This window comes from Sinocyclocheilus rhinocerous, unplaced genomic scaffold (genome assembly GCF_001515625.1).
Source record: "Sinocyclocheilus rhinocerous isolate Xijiao unplaced genomic scaffold, SAMN03320098_v1.1 scaffold933, whole genome shotgun sequence".
NCBI classification, from domain to species: domain Eukaryota; kingdom Metazoa; phylum Chordata; class Actinopteri; order Cypriniformes; family Cyprinidae; genus Sinocyclocheilus; species Sinocyclocheilus rhinocerous.
Window position 1 is genome coordinate 16,912 of NW_015654506.1, and position 20,493 is coordinate 37,404.

Below are 20,493 nucleotides of genomic sequence, written 5' to 3' on the forward strand. Positions count from 1 at the left end.
AAAAAAGTTGTATAATTAAAAATCGTTTGTGCCAAATAAATAAAAACAGTTGTCAGAATAATCAGACACAGGTGTGCAAAGAAACTCTTTAATCTTTATTACTCATTAAACATGACTTAGATTAACCAATAAATACGAAAGAGGAAACGGCATGCAGCTGACAGATCGTTGCTGTCATCTTGCACAACACAAGTTAAGGCATTGAAATTTTCCTGACACTGCTGTACCTGGTGTAACATTGATCACAAAAACCCGGCCGACGTCACTACTACTTCACCAGAGCGAACGGTTAATAAGTTGTTTGTCTGATAATAGCGTCATCTACTCATGCTCACCAGCAACAAGTCTCTCAGAGTTCGTTACGGTTTTCACATATGGCTTGATTTGTTGCTTTTTCCTCCTACAAACCGGCTAAGTTAGTGCACTCTAATCTGCCTCAGTGTTTCATAAATTAAGGATGAGACAACGCTCTCATGTAACAGCTTAATGATCTATAGGTTCCCGGTGGATCCTGTGCGTGTATCTTAAGTGTTCTTGATACGTCCCCAGTGCTTTGCAATGATCGCCAGGATCTTCTTACAAAAATTATTTTGCTGCAAATATAAATCATATCAAATTGACTGTACTTAGCAATTAACATACATAAAAAAAAACAAATGAAGTGTCCCTTCATATGACGTGTAACATTACAGTACTTTGTCTAGATATACCTAATGGGATGTAGACACTATATGGGATTCACAACACGGTGGATTCAAAGGTATCAAAAAACAAGTCACTCAGGAAGTATGAAATTCTGTACAACCCCAAGATTGCATATGTTGTCTCATCACTTCTGTATCTTCATGTCTCTCTTCTAGCTTTCTTCTTTTTGACTGGTTGTTTCAGAGACTCCCTGCTGTCATCTGCTTTTTCTGGTGGAGAAAAAAAAAATAAAGACCTGAAATCAGCTTCTACAGGTTTTATGAAGGTAAATATAAGACTTTTAAAGGAAATAACTTTTACTGTACCAACTAATCACATTCTTTATTACGATTTTTGTCTTGTTTTCCAGTACAAATGTCTTAAGATTCATAAATCAAGATACATTTACTTGAGATACAAAATGGCACGAGAAGTCGTCATTTTCTGAGAAATTTATTATAATGAAGTGAGTTTATGATTAAAACAAGACTTCATATCTTCATTTGAAATGTATCTTGATTTAGGGATGTTTGTAGATATTTGTACAGGAAAACAAGCCAAAAACTCAGATGATGATATTCATTTTAACAATGCATGCAACATTTAATGCCATGGTGCCTTTATGTATTTAAGATTTAAGAACAATGCATGCATTATTTAATGCCATGGTGCCTTTATGTATTTACGATTTTCTAATCTGATTTAAGACCTTTTAAATGCCTTAATTTGTGTAAGGGCAATATAAGATTTTTTATAACCTGCAGAAACCCAATGAAATGAATGATCTTCCAACTTAAAGTCTATATGGTGGTTGAACGTACTTTGTGTTGGTACAGGAGTGGATCTGTCAGTCGGCTCAGGTCCAGTCATTCTCCGTTGCGTCTGCACTGGAGCTGATGGTACGGCACGTGCAGTGTCGTCTACACGTGGCTGTTGAGAAGTCGACACAAATCTAGGACCTTGTTTTATTGCTAATAGCCAATGAATGTTGAAAAACATCTCTCACCCCTGCTGTGGCAGCTGAGACGTTTCCCGCTGCGCTCTGTGCCGGTGTTGCAACAACGCTCGTGTGTCTCTCAGCTTTCACCTGCGGCTGAATATGATGCATGTATTCTGCGTTAGGTTTGAAGTAACAGATCAGTTATTTGGAAATGACTTCTGGTAATATCCTCACCTGAGCAGAAGGTCCAGCATCCTCCATCTTCTTCTTCTTCTTTTTCTTCTTCTTAGCTTTACCGCTGCCAGGGGCGACTGCTTCGTCTTTATCTTTCTCGTTATCGGACTCCTGTAGAATGGAAATAAATGAAATATCAGCGGTTTTCATTTTTGGCTCGACTACTTGGTCAAAGGAACTAAAAGAATAGTTCACCTCAAAATTAAAATTGTCATCATTTATTCACCCTCGATGTGTTTCAAACCTATATCAATTCATTTCAGCTGCTGAACACAAAAAGACGATTGTTTGAAGAATTCTGGTAACCAAACAGTTGACTGTAGCCATTGACTTCCATAGTATGGAAAAAAGCACTTTTGAAGTCAATGGCTACCTTTGTGTTCGACAGAAAAAAAGCCATGGAGACTTACATGTTAAAGATCACAATTTCCATTTTTGGGTGGACTATCCCTTTAATATTTCAATGTTTCACATATTCACAGTCCTCTGATGTCAGTTAATGGTCACATGACATGCAGGTAAACAAAATATTTCATTTCTTTTTTTTTTTTGAAGCGTTTTGTTTTATTTTAAAATTATTTAAATTTTAATATTTTTATTATTTCCCTCAACTCTCAAACCCCAGTTTAGGAAAATTCTGTTGTCATTTTACTACTTGCTTTATTATTTGCATCGCCTAATCTTTCTCTAATCAATCAATATTTCTTCTTAACCGAAACACATCCTGGATTCTCAACCCAGGTCAGAACCTGATTTCGATTTGCTCTCATTAATTCAGCGAGGTAAAAATGAGAGCATTTTCACAAGCCCACAGCTGCATGACGGACTGACCTGTGCCACTTCTGGGACCGACGGCTCCAGCGGCGCTGCGCTCACAGGCTGTTGCTCAACATAGTTCCCCCACTCCTCTGACGGAGCGTTCCAGTCACACGATAGATCTGCAGATGTGCTGTCTTAGGAACACAACAGCAACTCTTAGTAAGTCTGTGACTCTAAATTTGTGAGTCAGAACAGGTTTTGGGCAAGTATAGATTTTCTTACTTATTCCAGACCACTCGTCATCCAGTGGCACAGGAGGCTGAGCACTCCAAATCAGGTCAGGCACTGCAAACACAGAGGACTACATGCTTTATCTTCATGGATCTAGTGTTTACACTGAGATGTGATAGATCATAGTGTAAGTGGTACAGAGAAACAGTCCCTGGCTGAATATGAACAAATCTAGTTTAGTTATGCATTAATTTAATGAATTCTGAATAAATTACCAGCAGTCAAGCCACTGAATGAAGCTGGAATATGAGATCCATCCACAATAGTCCATGAGCCTGTATTAAGAAAAACAAACAAAAAATATTATATACACGTATGCCTATGCACACTAAAGCTGAATTTATTTGATCAAAAAAAAAACAACATTAATATTGTGAAATATTATTACAAATTTAAATAACCGTCTTGTATTTGAATATATTTTAAAATGTAATTTATTCATGTGATGACAAAGCTGAAATTTTAGCATCATTACTCATTAATCATTCTTATATGCTGATTTGGTGCTCAGGGAGCATTTCTTATTATCAATGCTGAAAGCAGTTGTGCTGCTTAATATTTTGTGTGAGTTTTTTTCAAGACTCTTTTTGATGAATACAAAAAGTTCAAAAGAACAGCATTTATTTGAAATAGAAATCTTTTGTACCATTATAAACGTCTAAACTGTCACTTTTGATTAATTTAATGCATATTTTCTGAATAAAAGTATGAATTTCTTAAAAAAAAAAAAAATGCATCTCCTGCATGAACACCAAGGCATATATGGAGCATGTGCCACAACCTGACCATCATTTTAATAAGAAAGATGTATATTAAAAGAAGAACTTGTGATTATTGAAACTTTTTTCAGCACCTTCCATATCTTGGGGCCAGACAGAGGGTTCACTAGACTGACGCTCGGTAGGAACGGTCATACTGGTCCAGCTCTCTGCCTGAACACTGGCCATCTGAGGAGGAAGCTGCAGGCCCAGATCGCTCCAGCCAGAACTGTTAACAGCCACTTCCTCCCAACACGGCATCACTATAAGGCCACAGGAGGCATGATCATTATCAGTGCAAAAAAATATTTCTTCAACTCAGTTTGTTAACATTGAAAATGAACTGATTACCTTGAGGAACAACAGCATCTCTTACAAAACTTGCTTCAATTTCAGGTGGGCCAACTAAAAAGGAGGAAAAAATAATGATTTTGATTCCCCTATTATACATCCTCCTGTTATGTACCATAAAAATTATAACGGCTGTAAACATACCCTCCACTTCTCTTTGGATTGGAGGTGTAGAAACAGTGGTGGTGATGGTGGTTTCTGGTTCTTCTGGTGCGGTCTGGTCTTCCTCCAGGGTACTAATGGCACTCGAAGCCGCTGTTGCTACTGGGCTGCCTGACCCATCACCTGGAGCCTTGTCCTTCCGCCGCTGCTGTCGTTTCTCACGGTTACTGACCTTGGTCTCCCAGGTACCTGACAGATTACAATTACCATGACAATCATGTTCTGACCACTGTATGCAAATAAACTGTAAGTGCTGAGTCACAGCTATTAAGCAAATACCGTCTGTTGCGAAAACATGCATGCAAATATCTATCTATCTGAAGCAAAATCAATTCTTGTATAACAAATCATGGGATTCATATTAATCAAAACATACCTTCATCAGGTTCTTTTCCATCAACAGATGTAGAGGATTTTTTCTCTTTTGCAGGAGGCTTTGGCTTTTTCTTGTTCTTCTTTGCCTAAAACCACCAGGAACATCAGGATGAGTAAATTACAGTATTTAATTTTTGGGTGAACTATCATTTTAAAACTACAGTAAATGTTAAAATAAATGAACCTTGTCAGTCTTCACTTCTGGTAGCTCTTGACCGTCCACCACTTTGGCCTCTTCCTGGGGTTCAACAGCAAGTCCGTTCCTCTGGGCTTTCTGTCAAACATTTAGAAAAATGCTGACTTTTAAAATAAAAACCAATAGGAAGTAATGGATGTAAAAGTTTTGCAACGTGTAACGTTTCCCCCTTTTCTAACGCCATGTCAGCTTCTATGTTCAGCGTGTATGTACATGCATGTTTTTTTTGTATAGAACTGGGATGCCTGAATGTCAAATAGTGTTATTTCGATCGTGAACGAATCGGTGTTTTTAAATGAATCTTTTAAATGAACGACTCGTTTTGTTCGTTGGTTCGAAGCGCGTGAAGGCTTTCTGCTTTTCATAGCTTTCAGTCACGTGACCGGCTCGAAGACTTGGGAGGGCAAAACATCCATAGACCTGCAGCACAAGCCTGTCAATTTTCCATCTGTTTCACAGCCGCAAATATTTAGATCACCTCTCAAAAGAATAAAACAAAGGTATGTGAACAAAATGCAAGTTTTGGCCATTTGCAATCCATATTAAGCACCCGCGGCTATATTTTAATCATTAAACAGTGTGACAAAACGTTGTAAAACACTTAAAAGTGCCTTAATATATTTAAAACAGTAATATTAAAATATCAAATTCAGTAATCTCTATATTAATGATGCATAGTTTACATAGGCAAGCAGATGAGGCTGGAATATGAATGCAGTCCGCTTAATGATACAGTGTTTTCCTTATAATGGTTTTCTATGGGAAACCATTTAACGGGAAACTTTGCACATTGCGTTTATATTCTGGCTTCATCTGCTTGCCTGTACAAAATATACATCATCAATAAGGTGTATACTGAATTTCGCCTTTTAATATCTGCGTTTTACTACATTACTACTTAATGCAAACTGCTAAAAATAACTGGCGGTCAGTGGAGCAAAGCTTCGTTTTGTCCTCCAGGTGGGCGTTCCTGTAAGTGTGTGACGTCACGTGAAAACTATCAATAGCATTCGAGTGTGGGTTGTGAAACGCAATCTCATTGGTTGGACCTACTGAATAAATACGCCCTTCACTGAACCATTCGGTGTTTTGAACGAGGCGAACTGAACAAACGACACATATCCTTCGCGAGAAACCCAAGGTGTGAAAACAATGTATGATGTTAAACACTCTTATTGTAGCTTTTTAATAGACTTGTAGACGTGAAGTTGTATTTTTTTTTTTAATAATACGCTTCTTAATGAATAATTTGAGAAATGATTCAACGACTCGCACATAAAACACAAAAGCTCTCGCTTGTCTCCACCTAGAGGCGTAACTTAACGACGCAAAACACGCAGTAAACGAATCTAACGGTGAATCGTTTTGGATGCAAAAGAATCGAGTCACTAAGATGAATCGAAATGCCGCTTCTAAACAGTGTTGCCAACTTAGCAATTTTGTTGCTAGATTTAGCAACTTTTCAGACTACCCTAGCAACTTTTTCTTCCAAAAGCACCTAGCAACAAATTTAGCTATTTTAAATTTATTTGGCAACATTTAGCAACTTTTGATAAGTGACTCAAACGATAAAAAAGGCACACATTTTCCATCTAAATTACACAAAAAGAGGAAACCAAAGGTGCCTAGCAGTACACAATTCACATGAATTAAGTTGGCTGCTATTAGCAATTGTTTAATTTAATAATAATAATAATAATTGAATAATTGTTCATTTATGATACACCTTGTTAGTAGCTTGTACTTGAGTTTGTTGATCAGTTAGTGCACGATAAGAAAAATATCTAGAAAAATTTAGTAATTTTAAAGGACATTATCCATTATCCACTGTAACCCGAAAACACAAAATACAATGCGTAATTTAAAATGTAGGTAAAAAAACGTGTGAATAATAATTACGGAAAATTCCTTCATATTAATAGATTTTGCCCTATTTTTACAGACTTTTCTTAGAGTGTAGCATACGAACTACTAATACACTGCTTAAAACTATAACTGTTCAGAATGAGTAGTTTTACTAATTTACTAGCTAATAAAAATAAACTTAAATTGTAATTGTTAAAAAAATTTTTTTTTTTTGCTGATTTGATGCAGTGACAATTTTGCATCGTGATTACGCAATGACGTCACCACGCAATGACGTCACCGCGCAATGACATCGCGTCATTTAGCAACTTTTAGCAACAAATCAACCTTCCTTTAGCAACTTCCTCTGAAAATTAGTTGGCAACACTGCTTCTAAAGCAAACCTTCTCAGCGTTCTTCTTTCTGTTTCTTCTCCGGGGCTCGTCTGCCTTCTTCGCCGTTTGCACTGGACCGGTGTTGTCGGCGATGTTTTCCCCTGTCTCAGTTCCTGAAAGTCTTTTTGATAAACCGCGACAGACCGAGACCCATACAATCAGAATGAGAACTAGACCGGCCCAGGCCGTTAAAAGGAGCAGCCATGGGGCGCAGAGATCAGGATTCAAGCCCAAGTCTATTCCCAGCTCAGACTTCAGATAGACGAGGACGGTCGACAGGGTTTCTCTGACATATCCCGTTATCTGCTCCACATGCAGTGAAGCGATCTCTTGCCAACCCGGTGCCATTACAATCTATTGAGCGGGCACCGGCGTGCAGTCATTCACAAAAACAACAGTTTGTGATAATTACACGGGAAAATACATAGCTGTGCCCGTTTGCCCCAGAGCGCCACCGATTACGGCCGCTATTGCTGCTTCTATTCTAACATTGGCTGAAGATGCATGAACTGACTCGCAGACAAGCTCCCCTTATTGGGCTGGAGTGCAATTGAGTTAACTTGCAGTCTCTTAAAATAGACTAGATGAGTGATTCTCAACCATGGGTAAGCTAAGCTATGTGTACCCCATACCCCCATTTTATATGCCAGTGGCCTCAAATATGACAAGGCAAAACATAAAAATGATGCTGTGAAAAATAAAGTATAAAAATATAAATATGTATAAAATCTGAAAAATACTATTTTATTAACTCAACACTATATATTTTTTCTACTCACCAGTACAGTAGAACAATATAAAAATATTACCCATGAGAGAAACATCAATACACAGCGTACAAGACAAACCCAGACGGGTAACTAACTACAACGACAATACCTCAGCACTCATCCCTGATCAAAAGCTAATAAAAAATGTTTTTAACTGCTTCTTTAATTCATTCAGAGATTAACATATAACATGAGCATATAACTAGATTTCTGAAAACACAATTTCTGTCAAGTCTATAGAAAGCAAAATTAACTAGTAATGTTGAGTTGTGTAGATGTTATTTATTTTATTAATACATAACTATTTTATTTAGTTTCCATTTTTTCAAATAATTTTTCCTTGCCTGTTTACTGTGAAAAACAAAAAAGTATAATATCTACAATTTTTTTAATCACAATTAGTGATTGTGCATTTATCTCAGGATTTCTGAAAGCAGAATAAAATAGTAATACTGTCAAGTTCTGTAATTTATTTCTATATTTATTTTGAAACATCCCCCCCCCAAAAAAACTTTTCCACAGACTCACGCACTCCTTTGCTGGCTCTACAAAAAATGATTAATGGCATGATTTCTGTCCAGTCTACAGAAAGCCGAATGAAATAACAATAATGCCAATTTCTCTATTTTACTTTATTTATTTATTTATTAAATCAGTTGGCAACAATATAATGAACTAAACACTATAAAGAATAAACAACATAGAATGCAAATACAAAGCATAATCATATCTGGGCATATAAACGTTGAGTAAAAGGGGCTCCTTCAAGTTTATACTCCTTCTGAGTTGCTAACTATGAATACTATAGCACAATATATTGCACATGGGTAAATTGTGAGTTATTTTGATTCTTTAATATGGCCTGGAATATAAAATTTTAATATGACATTTTATCACTAATAATTTATCATATAAACGAAGGTGGATTGGTCTGCGCCTGCAGCTCACTAATCAAGCGGCAGGGGGCGCTTGCTGTCTCATCCTGGCAAGCGAGCAGAACGCAGAGGAAGAACTAGAATAACGGTTGAAAAAAAAGAGTCCCGAGTTTCAGTGGCACTGCGGCGGGTGTTTGAAGCTCGAGGTCGCTTACAGTTTGACTGTTGTGTGTTATTGATGTTAGTGTCCAGTCAGCGTCTCTCGGGTAATGAAGCACATTATTGTTCCTCTGGGTTGTGTTCGCGTCATTATTATCTTTAGTAAAGACCCTTTCAGCCCGTGAGTTAAGGTACGTGGAGTTGTTTACTTTTTTACTGACCTTTTAAACTCTTTTTGTGAGCTAACTTGGCTACTTGTACGAGGTAACGTTAAATGTGTTTGTTTGAAGTAGCAACATATGTGGAGCTTGTTTTCAAAGCTATTATGAACATTTAAAAGGTATTATGAAAATTAAATGCCTTGATTACATTGTTCTAGGTAAACGAGATTTAATTGTCCTACATATAAGCAAATCCACCTAAAATATAGCACGACTTAAATAGTGTTAACTTTGACAACTAAGTTATTTATTATATTAAAGATATTTAATATTTTCTGCTGTTTTGCAATTGATCTTTTTTCCAAACACTTAGTCTGTGAATGATTTTGAATACTTTCTACATTTTCATTTAGTTAAACAGTAGTGGAAATAATATTTAGAAATTTAAAATAATATTATGTTATACAAAAAACATGATCACATTTTATTATATAATACTAATGGTATTAACCCGTTTAAATTATTATTTTGTCATTTATATTTATTATTTGCTGTTTTGTTTGCAGATGTTCTGCCAGCTCTGTTTGCTGTTCTTAGTTCTGCAGCACAGCGAAAAGCTTTACTTCCTCTTTTTTTGCTTCCAGACACTTTTGTGTTTTGACAGTGTTGTCTTTTTTTATTTTGGTTTTTATTCACTAATGAATTCTGTCCACAGGTGACTGTTACAGGAATGACCACTTCACAGAAATACCAGAACCCCAAACTTGGAGGTACAAATCCAGTACCGTCCATGGTTAAAGTGTATGTTATGTACCTCATAACCATAATAGAGTGTCACATCATGTGTTCATTGCGCTCCAGTAGGACACTCTGACACGGAATGGCTGACACCTGCTGTGTCTGAGAAGTTCCAGAGCCACTTTGGATGGCGGCCCAGCACAGCGGACAGTGGGGACACTGGCCTGGGTACCTCTGACCACACTGAAGGTGAGAAATCTGAGAGTGTTCAAACATTGTCATGTCCATTTGCTTGCCTGTTGTGTAATACAGCTGAGTTCAAGACGTCATCAGCTCTTTCATCTCAACAGCGGTCTTTTATTTGAAATTGTGAATCACAAAATGGGATTTCCAGGCATGGAATATATAGTCAGGGAAATTAAAGAAATAGTAGTGTATTCTAGTACAGTATTCCACGGTGGAACAGTCATGGAATACTAGTCATGGAAATTTCTATAATGAATACACATTTTTCTAGTTATGTTTGACTCTGAATCATTTCATTGGCTAGAAATGGGTCTATTTGAGTGGAAACTGTTCTTTATCTAATAATCATAAAGACTCGAAAAATCATGAGAAACAATTATGGAAATATAGTGGTCAAACGTTTTGGGAACCCTGGAAATTATAGTAATAACTGTAAATTATAAGTAATAAATTCAAAATGATAAAAATAAAATGTTCTCCAGTTTACCATGACAAACCATGCAGGCTCTCTTTAATTTTTCTTCATTCGAACATCCTGTCAGACTTGATTAAAAAAAACCTTCAGAAAATTGGGTCTATTTGTCATGAATTAAAAAGAATAATATGTGTACATGTACTCATATGCAAGAATAGAAATGAATGAAACACAAAATTTAGTGTGGCTTCCCCAAGAACATTTATATTTAGTCACCCAAAACATTATATATTAATCTTCAGACGTCATGGAAAACAATTGTGACCTTTTTTTTTTTTTTTGAGCTTGGCCAAACAAACAGTGGTTGTATTTTTTATTTACAACAGACATTAACTGGCTGGCTGTTTTTAGATTAAGCTGTCGTATTTTTAGTCATGGAGATGTGCTCATAGTTCTGGAACTCCTATGAGATTTAGCGGAGGATATGATATTCCATACCATAGATTCCTCCTGGCGGTGTTGCACTTCCACTGATGGGGGTCTCATTAGGAGGGCCTGACCTGGAGGACTGAATGGAAACTCTGATCCTGGTCTCCGGGTTTTTTTCTCTTTGCCTTGTTAAACACGTAACGCACAAAGATTAGCTGTACTGATAAGCTGGTGTATGTCGATTACCACAGGTCTGTACTGAACATGCAGTGCGGTTGAAAACATTTCTGTGTGCTTTTGTATAGCTTATGTTAGCATTATTGTATTGCGCTGTTTGGCCTGGTTTGATATCACTTAGGCTGATTATTGGTGTAACTGTGCTCAATTCAGCAGAGGTTTTTATACCCCTTAACCTTAATGTGAGTTCCAAAACATGACAACAGCCTTTGTCAGTGACTAAATCATTTTCTGTTTCAGTTTTTAGTAATGTTATGAAAAGTAAATATTTGGCAATTATATGCTATTGTTCAAAAGTTTTTTGGATTGATAGTTTTTTTTTTTTCATGTTTTTTAAAGTAATCATTTACCCTCGCCAAGGCTGCATTAATTTGATCAAAAAAGAGTGAAAATAGTAAGGCAAATTTGGTGCTCAAGAAACACTTCTTTATTGTTATCAATGTTGAAAACAGCTGTGCTGCTTAAAGGTGACATATCATGAAAATCTGACTTTTCCAGGTTTTAAGTGCTATAATCAGGTCCCCGGTGCATCTACAAACCAAGGAAATGTGAAAAAGATTAACCCAGTAACTTTGTTTTGGTAAGCCTTTTTCTGCAAGCATCTGAGAAAACGAGCCGTTTGATTTCGCTCCCTTGGTGACATGGGAAAGGGATCTCATTATAATATTACCGCCCCTTAATCTGTAAGTTTCCACCCACGGCGCCGCCATTTTGATTTCGCAAACGACAACTGTGTATCTGCTCTAATGCCATGGCGAAAGTTTGAGCAAAACATGCTAACTGTTCTGTCTTTGGCTGCACAGACGAGCACAGAACACTGTTTAGAGTCCCAGCCTCAGAGGAGACAACAGAGCAGAAATAAACTATTCAAGTCATGTGGTGATTTTTGTTTTCATATTGCAATATATATCGCTGAAAAATAAAATATCGCAATGTGAGTTTTTTCCAATATCGTGCAGCCCTATTTGGATGTGTGCGCTCAGAAAACCGTATATCAGAAGTTTAAACTCATATGGTTTAAAACGCATGATTTCAGCGCGATAAACATGATAATCAGAACCAAAACAGATGTTTTTAGCAGGTCCGAGCTGTAATGGCGTAGCTCTATTCTGGAAAAGGGGGCGGGGAGCAGCAGCTCATTTGCATTTAAAGAAACAGGCCTGAAAAACAGCGTGTTTCTGCTTCCACTCAAAATAGGCATTTTCAAAATGTTATAATAAATGATCTGAGGAGTATTTTGAGCTGAAACTTCACAGACACATTCTGGGGACACCAGAGACTTATATTACATATTGTAAAAAGGGGCATAATTTGTCTCCTTTAATATTTTTTTTACAGAAACCATGATATATATATATATAAATATGAATATATACATGTAAATATTTCTTAAATATGTACATGTATTTGTGTGTGTATTTATATATTGATAAAATATACAACACAATACACACACATTATGTAAACACAAATGTTTATTTTGGATGTGATTAATCACGATTAATTGATTTGACAGCCTTATATACTGTATTCATTAGCGCATCCATCTGAATTAAAACGTTTTTAAAATTCTTATCCAGTGATCATAAACGACTGAAAAGGCTATGAAAATTCAGTATTCTAATGTTTTATCCGACCAGCCTGTTATCTGGATATCAGTATCAGCTATTGAAAAACTCATTAGGTGACCGCTGTCATTGTTGTTGTTACCCTGAAACCAAGATAAGCTCCCATAGTAATAGCAATAACTAACTGCTTGAGTTTTCTTACAGTTGTGGCACCTAGCAACTAAGATACCCTAATAATACAACTTTTATTTGTTTTTTTTAAACAGCCAAAACGGTGGCGGGACAGAACTTCTTGGCAGCCGTTTTGCTTTAGCAGTTATAAATATATGGTTGACTGTCTGTGGGCTTCTGTGTTGTGATGGTGACGGCTTTGTTTTGCTCTGGGTGTTTCTTGTAATGGTAGAAAGCCTCTCAGCGCTCCAAGAATCTTTCGTCGAACCAAAGAATTGTTTAAACCTGTCCTTAGCAGATGTTCAAATAAGACACCCGCAGGGCAGACCCTCCTACTGCTGCCTGCCACGTGACATCTCCACTTGATTTGTGTGTGTTAATTTAATTATTGTATTGAGGAACTTGTTTAAAGGCACTTCAGCAGTATTACAGTATTAAGGACTATTACGCATGTGTGTGAGAGGTGAGCTGTATGGTTAAAGCAGGAGTCCCACACATAGACACCTCACAGCGTAACATGAGAGTGCTCTATAAATACTGCTAACCTTTCTGTGTGTACGCGCTCCTGCGCTAACAGAGCTGTAGGACAACAAACTCTCATAGCAGGTACACTCACCTTGCCCGAGCTTGACATTCATTTTTTTGAAGGACGAGTTCTGGCAGATGGAGTGGGTGTGTTTTAAGATCAGTAGTTTGTCTATGTCATTTACTGAAGATGCATTGGGAGGACGTGTTTTTTATGCCTCACTGTTCTTCAATGTATGAAAATGTTATCATTTGATGGTATCGCTTTTACTGCTAGCAAGGTGAGTACTATTTTTCGCAATGGTTGGGTGTGTGTTAGTTTTCAGAACTAATGACATTAATTTAGCAATTAATAATTAGCTAATTTAGCAACATACTTTTTGCAGTTGTATAATGTCTATAATTTGTTTAGGATTCATGACTTCACATCAGTGAAGCAAAATGGAAGAGCTTAATTACACACACACACACACACGCATATATATATTCATATAGATATAGATATTAATATGTAGATGTAAGTGTGTGTGTGTGTGTGTATGTATGTATGTATGTATGTATGTGTGTGTATAATATATCTGTATATATATATATGTATATGTGTGTGTATAGAGAGAGAGAGAGAGACACAGAATAATTTTATTTTATGGCCTTTTATTTTGCTTTATTTGACTTGCTTTAATTTATTTTCCCAGTGCATTTCTTTTTATTTTAGTTTCAATTTGCATTACTTTTATTTTAATTTTATTAGATTTTTGCTTTATTTTAATTGATTTTACTTGCTTTAATGATTTTTTTTCAGCATTTTTTTTTCAATTTCAATTTACTTTTTTTAAAATTCTTATTTGATTTTACTATATTTTAATAAATTTTACTTTGTTTTAATTTATTTTCCCACGGCATTAATTACATTTTTTTTTTTACTTGTGTGTTGTGGTTTGTTTGTTTGTTTTTTTTACTTCATTTTTTTTTCTTTTAATTTATTTTTCTTTTATGTAAATGGATTTTTTTCACTTCATTATTTGATTTGATTTGCTTTTACTTTATTTTCCCAGGGCATATATTGATATACAGCTCAAATATTACTAAATTTAAAGGGGTCATATGATGCGATTTCAAGTTTTCCTTTCTCTTTGGAGTGTTACAAGCTGATTGTGCATAGATAAGATCCCTGAAGTTGCAAAGACTAAAGTCTTAAAACCAAAGAGATATTCTTTATCAAAGTTAAGACTCTGCCACGCCCCCCTAAAACGGCTCGTTCTAACACACCCCCACATATCTACCTCACTATGTGGAAATATTAGCATAATGCCGCCCAAATGTTCACGCAAAGAAAGAAGGCGTGGTTTCAGTAACCGCATTTAGTGTTGAAGCAGCCATGTCAGGGAGACGCTGTGTGTTTCTGGGTGAAAGCAAAAGCATTTTATATGGCCTTCCGAAAGTAGATGCATTTAGGAATCTTTAAGATTATGACCCCTTTAAGACAAATTCCTGGTTGTCTCCAATTTAATGTCCGTGACGGGTACAAAAAATATAATAAAAATACTATGTTTATTTAAATGTAAGCATTGAAAAAATGCCATTACTGTCCCACTGTTTCAAATATATTTGGTTGATTAGAAAAAAAAAGACTTTTCCTTAAGGACAGGCACTTTTTGGAGGCTCATTTAATACATAACTTGTATTTGGTTTCATTTGTTTCTCACTCCTGTTTTGTTCTAGATATCTGCAGCATTAGCAGCAGTCCCTCTTTCCAGCCCATCCGCAGTCAGATCCCTATCCCCACCGCCCATGTCATGCCCTCCACGGCCGGAACTCTGGCCTCCAAGCTCAAGCCGCGTGCTTTTGAAGAGGCCCGGGTGTCCTCCAGCTCTTCCAGCTCCAAGTCATCCCTCCCCAAATCTGCATCCTCCCCCAACCTGGACGCTCAGCACGATGGAAATTTAGACACGACTGCGGTCAAGCCTGATTGCCTAAGCCGATACCGCAGCCTAGTTAATGGCCTCGATCACTCGTTCTTCCCCTACGGAGATCAGACGCGGCTGGATGAAGCCCAGAAGTTTGAGGTACCTGCCATGGAGCCAACGCTTAATCAGTCGGCTCTGCTCGGGGGACTTTGCCAGGATGTACGGCAACAGCTGCAAATGACCGGGCTTGGGGACAATACAGGCTTGCTGGAACAGACCTATAAAGTCCTACCAGAGGCTAGGGCAGGTCTCACCTGTTCCGTAGACCCATACAGCCAAAGGAATATTCATCCAGGGTCTGGTGCCTCTGCCAGGATCTTTTCCATACCTCAGGGCCTGCAGACTCAGGCTCTCCTGAGGGGCCAGGCCAGCACTGGAGCTTATGATCCGCTACTGCAGGAACGCTGTGGTGAACTGGCCAGCTGGCAGCAGCAGAAGCAGAAACTCGAGAGTCTGCGGCTACAGGTGGAACAAATGCAGGTTAGAGTTCAGCTTGTGTCCTGCTGCATACGAGAAAGGAAAAGGGAACAGTTATTTAATCATGAATCATACTTCTAAAGTCAGTATGAAATTAGAATTAGGCCTAACTTTATTTATTTCAACACAGGTTGCTGGTTTTATTGTGCATGATTCATCATTGCATGCTGTTCCAAAAATAGACAGTGATCTTTCATCAAAATGTAGTCAGAATTATTGCTGTATCATTTATCTACTATTTATTCATGCTTTGAACCGGCTTATTTTTTATTTTAATTTTAGTTTGTTTAATTTTGTGCTTTTGTCATTTTCATTAGTTTTTTTTTAAAAATAACTCTATTTAGCTCAAATAATTTTTTTATGTCCATTTTAGTAATTTTTTTATTTTCAGTTAGTTGCAGAGGGTTTCTAATTTTTAGTCTAGGTTTTTTCATCTAATATTATTTTATTTCAGCTTTATTTCAAATAAATTAGAATTATTTTAATAGTGTTTTTTTTTTAAATTAGCAAACAATGAATGTGGTATGTAAAATATAATGCTCTGCCTCTAAAACAACTTAGGCAGTGCAGCCAGGGAAAATGTTAATCAATAGCAAATTAGGCTAATTTCACAACAGAAATATAACAGTGAACAGATATAAAATTAGAGTTTGGTGGTTCTGCTTTTTTCTGCTATATTTATTTTAAAATACTGATATTATCTGCACAATTTTGAAAGAAAGTGAAATATTTAATTGTAAGAAATGATGAGGGCATTGGAGATCTCAATGAAGTTTATTGCCATATAGCAGGGACAAAGTACATGTAACACTTTGGGTTCTGCAGAGTCGTAATGAACCCTGAGCATCCGAAACAAACCTTTTATCCTGTTACAATTTACCACCCCATATATATCTGTGGTCTGTATGTTGACTATACACTTGGGGCAGTCGTGACCTAATGGTTAGAGAGTCGGACTTGTAACCCAAAGGTTGCAGGTTCGAGTCTCAGGTCCGGCAGGGACTTGACTATCCACTTGGGGCAGTCGTGACCTAATGGTTAGAGAGTCGGACCTGTAACCCAAAGGTTGCAGGTTCGAGTCTCACGTCCGGCAGGGATTGTCGGTGGGGGGAGTGAATAAGCAGCGCTTTCTCCACCTTCAATACCACGACTGAGGTGAGACCCTTGAGCAAGGCACTGAACCCCCCAACTGCTCCCCGGGCGCCGCAGCATTGGCTGCCCACTGCTCCGGGTGTGTGTTCACGGTGTGTGTGTGCGTCTTTGTTCACTACTCACTGCATGTGTGATTGCACTTGGATGGATTAAATGCAGAGCATAAATTCCCAAGTATGGGACACCATACTTGGCCACACGTCACCTTTCCTTTTTTCTTTCCTTTCAATCTGACATGGCTCTCAGTTTCCCCACACCCATTCCTACAGTTGATGACCATTTGCTCAGGATGTGATCACCCCAAATGGTGCAGGAACAACATAACTGTTAACTTTCTTCTTCTCTACAATAATTTTGAGCAGTGAGCATAATCTGTTTAGATATTTGGATCTATTTTGGAGTGGAATCTGGGTCAGGGCATTCTGTAGTTTCTTACATGTTCTCCATGTTTATTTAGCTAACTTGCTTTATAACAGTTTCTCAATATGGAGTGATGGAAAGTACACTGCTGTTAATTTGTCTGAGAGACAAATCAATGGACTAACATGTTTTGTAAATCTAAAACAATAACTGCTATAAACAAACACTGAAACAGAACATTATGACTGCAAATGGCCATTTTTCATGCAATTATACTGTCAGCTTAATGCTAGAGACATTTTCTTCACTGCATGAGTTTGTAATGGTCCAACAAGCAACAACCTTCTTTTGATTGACAGGAAGACCAGACCTACAGATTTGATCTCGTTTAATATTCATTGTCAATTGAACACATCATACTAAAATGGGTTGCATATACCATTTCATGTTGACTTTAAAGTTAAAAGAGGTGTCAGTTTTGGTCCGATTGTGTTTTTATGCCTGTTTTAAATGAGAGTTCATGCCTTCCCACCTATTTTTATTGCAGTTAATGACAGGAGGAAGTGGACAGTATTCATCACTCTATCCAGCAACCTCTCACACAGAGAACGGCAAGTGGGATGCTGTCATTAAAGCCAATGAGAACTTGCTAAAAGAGAAAGAACTTACCATTGAAAGGTAATGCCAAGTTTTCAGAAGCATCTCTCATCTTACAAAGATTTTTAACATTAACACAATGTAGTAACTGGTGCATTGCAGGCAGAAGCAGCAAATGTCCCAGCTAGAACAGCGTCTCAGAGAGAGTGAGCTGCAGGTGCACAGTGCCCTCATGGGGCGTGGAGCCCCTTACACCGATGTGTGTCTGTTGAGACTGCAGGTTAGCACACATGCATGCACAGTCTTTTCCTTGCGCTGTATCAAAACATCTCTTTGAGTTTTCCCTCTGTATGTGTGATAGGAAGCCCAGCGGGAAAATGCTTTTTTGCGAGCCCAGTTCGCCGAACGCAACGACTGCTTTACCAAGGAGAAGCTAGAAGCGGACCGGAGACTGGGTGCAGTGGAAGCAGAGACGCAACGTCTGAACGAGGTCTTGAAAGAGAGCAGTGAAAAACATGCAGAAGAGCTAAAGAAACAAGAAGAAAGGGTGAGCATATGCAAGCTTCATCGTGTGACCTCCTCAACCACATATGAGCAGAATCTCACTGAACTGATGTTTGAATTTTCATCTTGTGTTGTTGCTGTTTACTACAAAGATCCGAAGTCGAGACAAGCATATCAACGGCTTGAAAAAGAAGTGTCAGAAGGAGTCAGAGCAGAACAGAGAAAAACAGCAGCGGATTGAGACTCTTGAGCGATATCTGGCTGACCTTCCCACTATGGAAGACTACCAGGCCCAGCACAAAAAGGTACTGCACTCTCTGATGGCCAGCCAGCAAAACTAAAGCATTTTTTCCTGTGGTTTCACAGCAGTTGCTCATAATGCTCAGCTTGAGATGTTTCTCTTATGGTGTATTGCCAGACACTGTTACAGCATCCACTGCACCCATATATCACACATCTGCTCCTATTGTATTCCTTCTCTTAAAGTAACACTCTCCTTAACCTGCTGGCTTACAAAATCCCAAGCTTACTATGCCTCTTCTCCAAGACATTGTTTCTTGGAGAAGGTCTTTTTCTTCTTTCTTAAATGCACCTTAGAATTTTTTTGTATGTAAAATATTTGTCTTGTTTATTTATCCCTTTTAAATATGTTTATTTACTTTCTCTTAGTAAAAAAAAAAAAAAAAAATTACTTTATTTTAGTGAGAGTAGCATCCACTTTCAGAATCTCACCATTACATTACTGTTTGTGGAGTAAAAAAAATTGGGGTCAGTAAGATTTTTTTAAATTTTTTATCAATTAATACTTTTATTCAGAAAAGGTGCAATCAATTGATGAAAAGTGACATTTAAAGGGTTAGTTCACCCAAAAATGAAAATGCTGTCATTAATTACTCACCCTCATGTCGTTCCAAACCTGTAAGACCTTCGTTCATCTTCGGAACACAAATTAAGGTATTTTTGATGAAATCTGAGAGCTCTCTGATCCTCCATAGACAGCCAGGATCCTTACACAATCAAGGCACAGAATCGAAGCAAGGACATCAGTAAAATAGTCCATGTGACATCAGGCGTTCGACTGTAATTTTACGAAGCTACGAGAATACTTTTTGTGCGCAAGAAAACAATAATAACATAATTTATTCAACAGTTCTTCTCCCTGAGTTACTGTCTTCTGCCATTTTGGAGAGTACCCCAGAAGGTAATCAACGCAATCAGCGTTGTTTACGTTCAGAGAAAGCGCGCGCATGCTGAACGTGAACAACGCTGATTACGTTCTGGGGTACTCTTCAAAATGGCGGAAGACGGTAACTCGGGGAGAAGAATAGTTGAATTGTTGAAGTTCTAACCTTTTAAGGCTTTTATAATGTTTCAAAAAATTTCTAATTATTTATTTCAAATAAATGCTGTCCTTTTGAACTTTCCATTAATCAAAGAATCACAAAAATGTATCCCGGTTTCCACAAAAAAAATGAAGCAACAGAACTCTTTTCAACATTGACAATAAAAAAAATAGCATATTAGAATGATTTCTGAAGGATCATGTGACACTAAAGGCTGGAGTAATGGCTCCTGAAAATCCAGCTTTGCATTACAGGAATAAACTACATTTTAAGATATATTGAAATATAAAACAAATGCAAATATATTAAAATGCATCCAGCCTTAGTGAGTGTAAGAGACTTTTTTCAACAAAATATCAAAATCGTACAGACCCCAAGTTTTTGAATGGATGTTTTTTTTTTAAAGGGGTCATATGATGCGATTTCAATTTTTCCTTTCTCTTTTAAGTGTTACAAGCTCTTGATGCATAAAGAAGATCTGTAAAGTTGCAAAGACTTAACTGTAAAGTTGCAAAGACTAAAGTCTCAAATCCAAAGAGATATTCTTTATAAAAGTTAAGAGTCAACCACGCCTACCTAAAACGGCTTGTTCCAACACGCCCCCGCATGTCTACGTCACGATGTGGGAAGATTTGCATAACGCAGCCCAAATGTTCACGCAAAGAAAGAAGGCATAACTTTTATTCTCACTGTAGTATTATTGCTGTTACAAATTGTAGTTACAAATGCAGACATGGTTTTATGTTTACGCGGCGCGATGCAACGCCTAAAAAGACAGTATAAGTCATTATAATCCGTAATTATGTCCC

At 37.4% G+C, this 20,493-nt stretch overlaps 2 protein-coding genes across 8 annotated transcripts in view; one reads left to right on the forward strand and one right to left on the reverse strand.

Annotated features, from left to right (window-relative positions):
- Positions 1-7,528, reverse strand: mtdhb (metadherin b). The gene is made up of 13 exons (XM_016524075.1): positions 7,000-7,528; positions 4,739-4,828; positions 4,556-4,640; positions 4,162-4,368; positions 4,018-4,071; positions 3,762-3,929; positions 3,124-3,183; positions 2,900-2,962; positions 2,690-2,811; positions 1,859-1,969; positions 1,691-1,777; positions 1,506-1,614; positions 1-914 (listed from the first exon to the last, which is right to left on the reverse strand). Exons 1-13 carry the CDS (start codon positions 7,336-7,338, stop codon positions 844-846), a joined length of 1,566 nt encoding a protein of 521 aa, XP_016379561.1. The 5' UTR covers positions 7,339-7,528; the 3' UTR covers positions 1-843.
- cep85 (centrosomal protein 85) overlaps positions 5,819-20,493 on the forward strand; it is a 24,098-nt gene continuing 9,423 nt past the window's right edge. For 2 of the 7 annotated variants that reach the window (XM_016524067.1, XM_016524072.1), the window contains exons 1-8: positions 8,790-8,985; positions 9,671-9,725; positions 9,817-9,942; positions 15,007-15,731; positions 17,788-17,918; positions 18,000-18,117; positions 18,199-18,384; positions 18,494-18,646. In XM_016524067.1, the coding sequence (XP_016379553.1) occupies positions 9,686-9,725; positions 9,817-9,942; positions 15,007-15,731; positions 17,788-17,918; positions 18,000-18,117; positions 18,199-18,384; positions 18,494-18,646 (1,479 nt within the window). In that variant the 5' untranslated portion in view covers positions 8,790-8,985; positions 9,671-9,685. Of the gene's footprint in view, positions 5,905-8,789; positions 8,986-9,670; positions 9,726-9,816; positions 9,943-13,388; positions 13,566-15,006; positions 15,732-17,787; positions 17,919-17,999; positions 18,118-18,198; positions 18,385-18,493; positions 18,647-20,493 lie in introns of those variants that run through there. The other 5 variants (XM_016524071.1, XM_016524069.1, XM_016524068.1 and 2 more) reach the window with 5 other exon arrangements.

Excerpts from the sequence above, each read along its gene's own strand:
- mtdhb (XM_016524075.1), bottom strand. The coding sequence starts at position 7,338 with ATGGCACCGGGTTGGCAAGAGATCGCTTCACTGCATGTGGAGCAGATA. Across the intron at positions 4,072-4,161 it reads AATCCAAAGAGAAGTGGAGG|TTGGCCCACCTGAAATTGAA; the intron begins GTATGTTTACAG and ends CCTCCTTTTTAG. Across the intron at positions 3,930-4,017 it reads AGATGCTGTTGTTCCTCAAG|TGATGCCGTGTTGGGAGGAA; the intron begins GTAATCAGTTCA and ends GTGGCCTTATAG.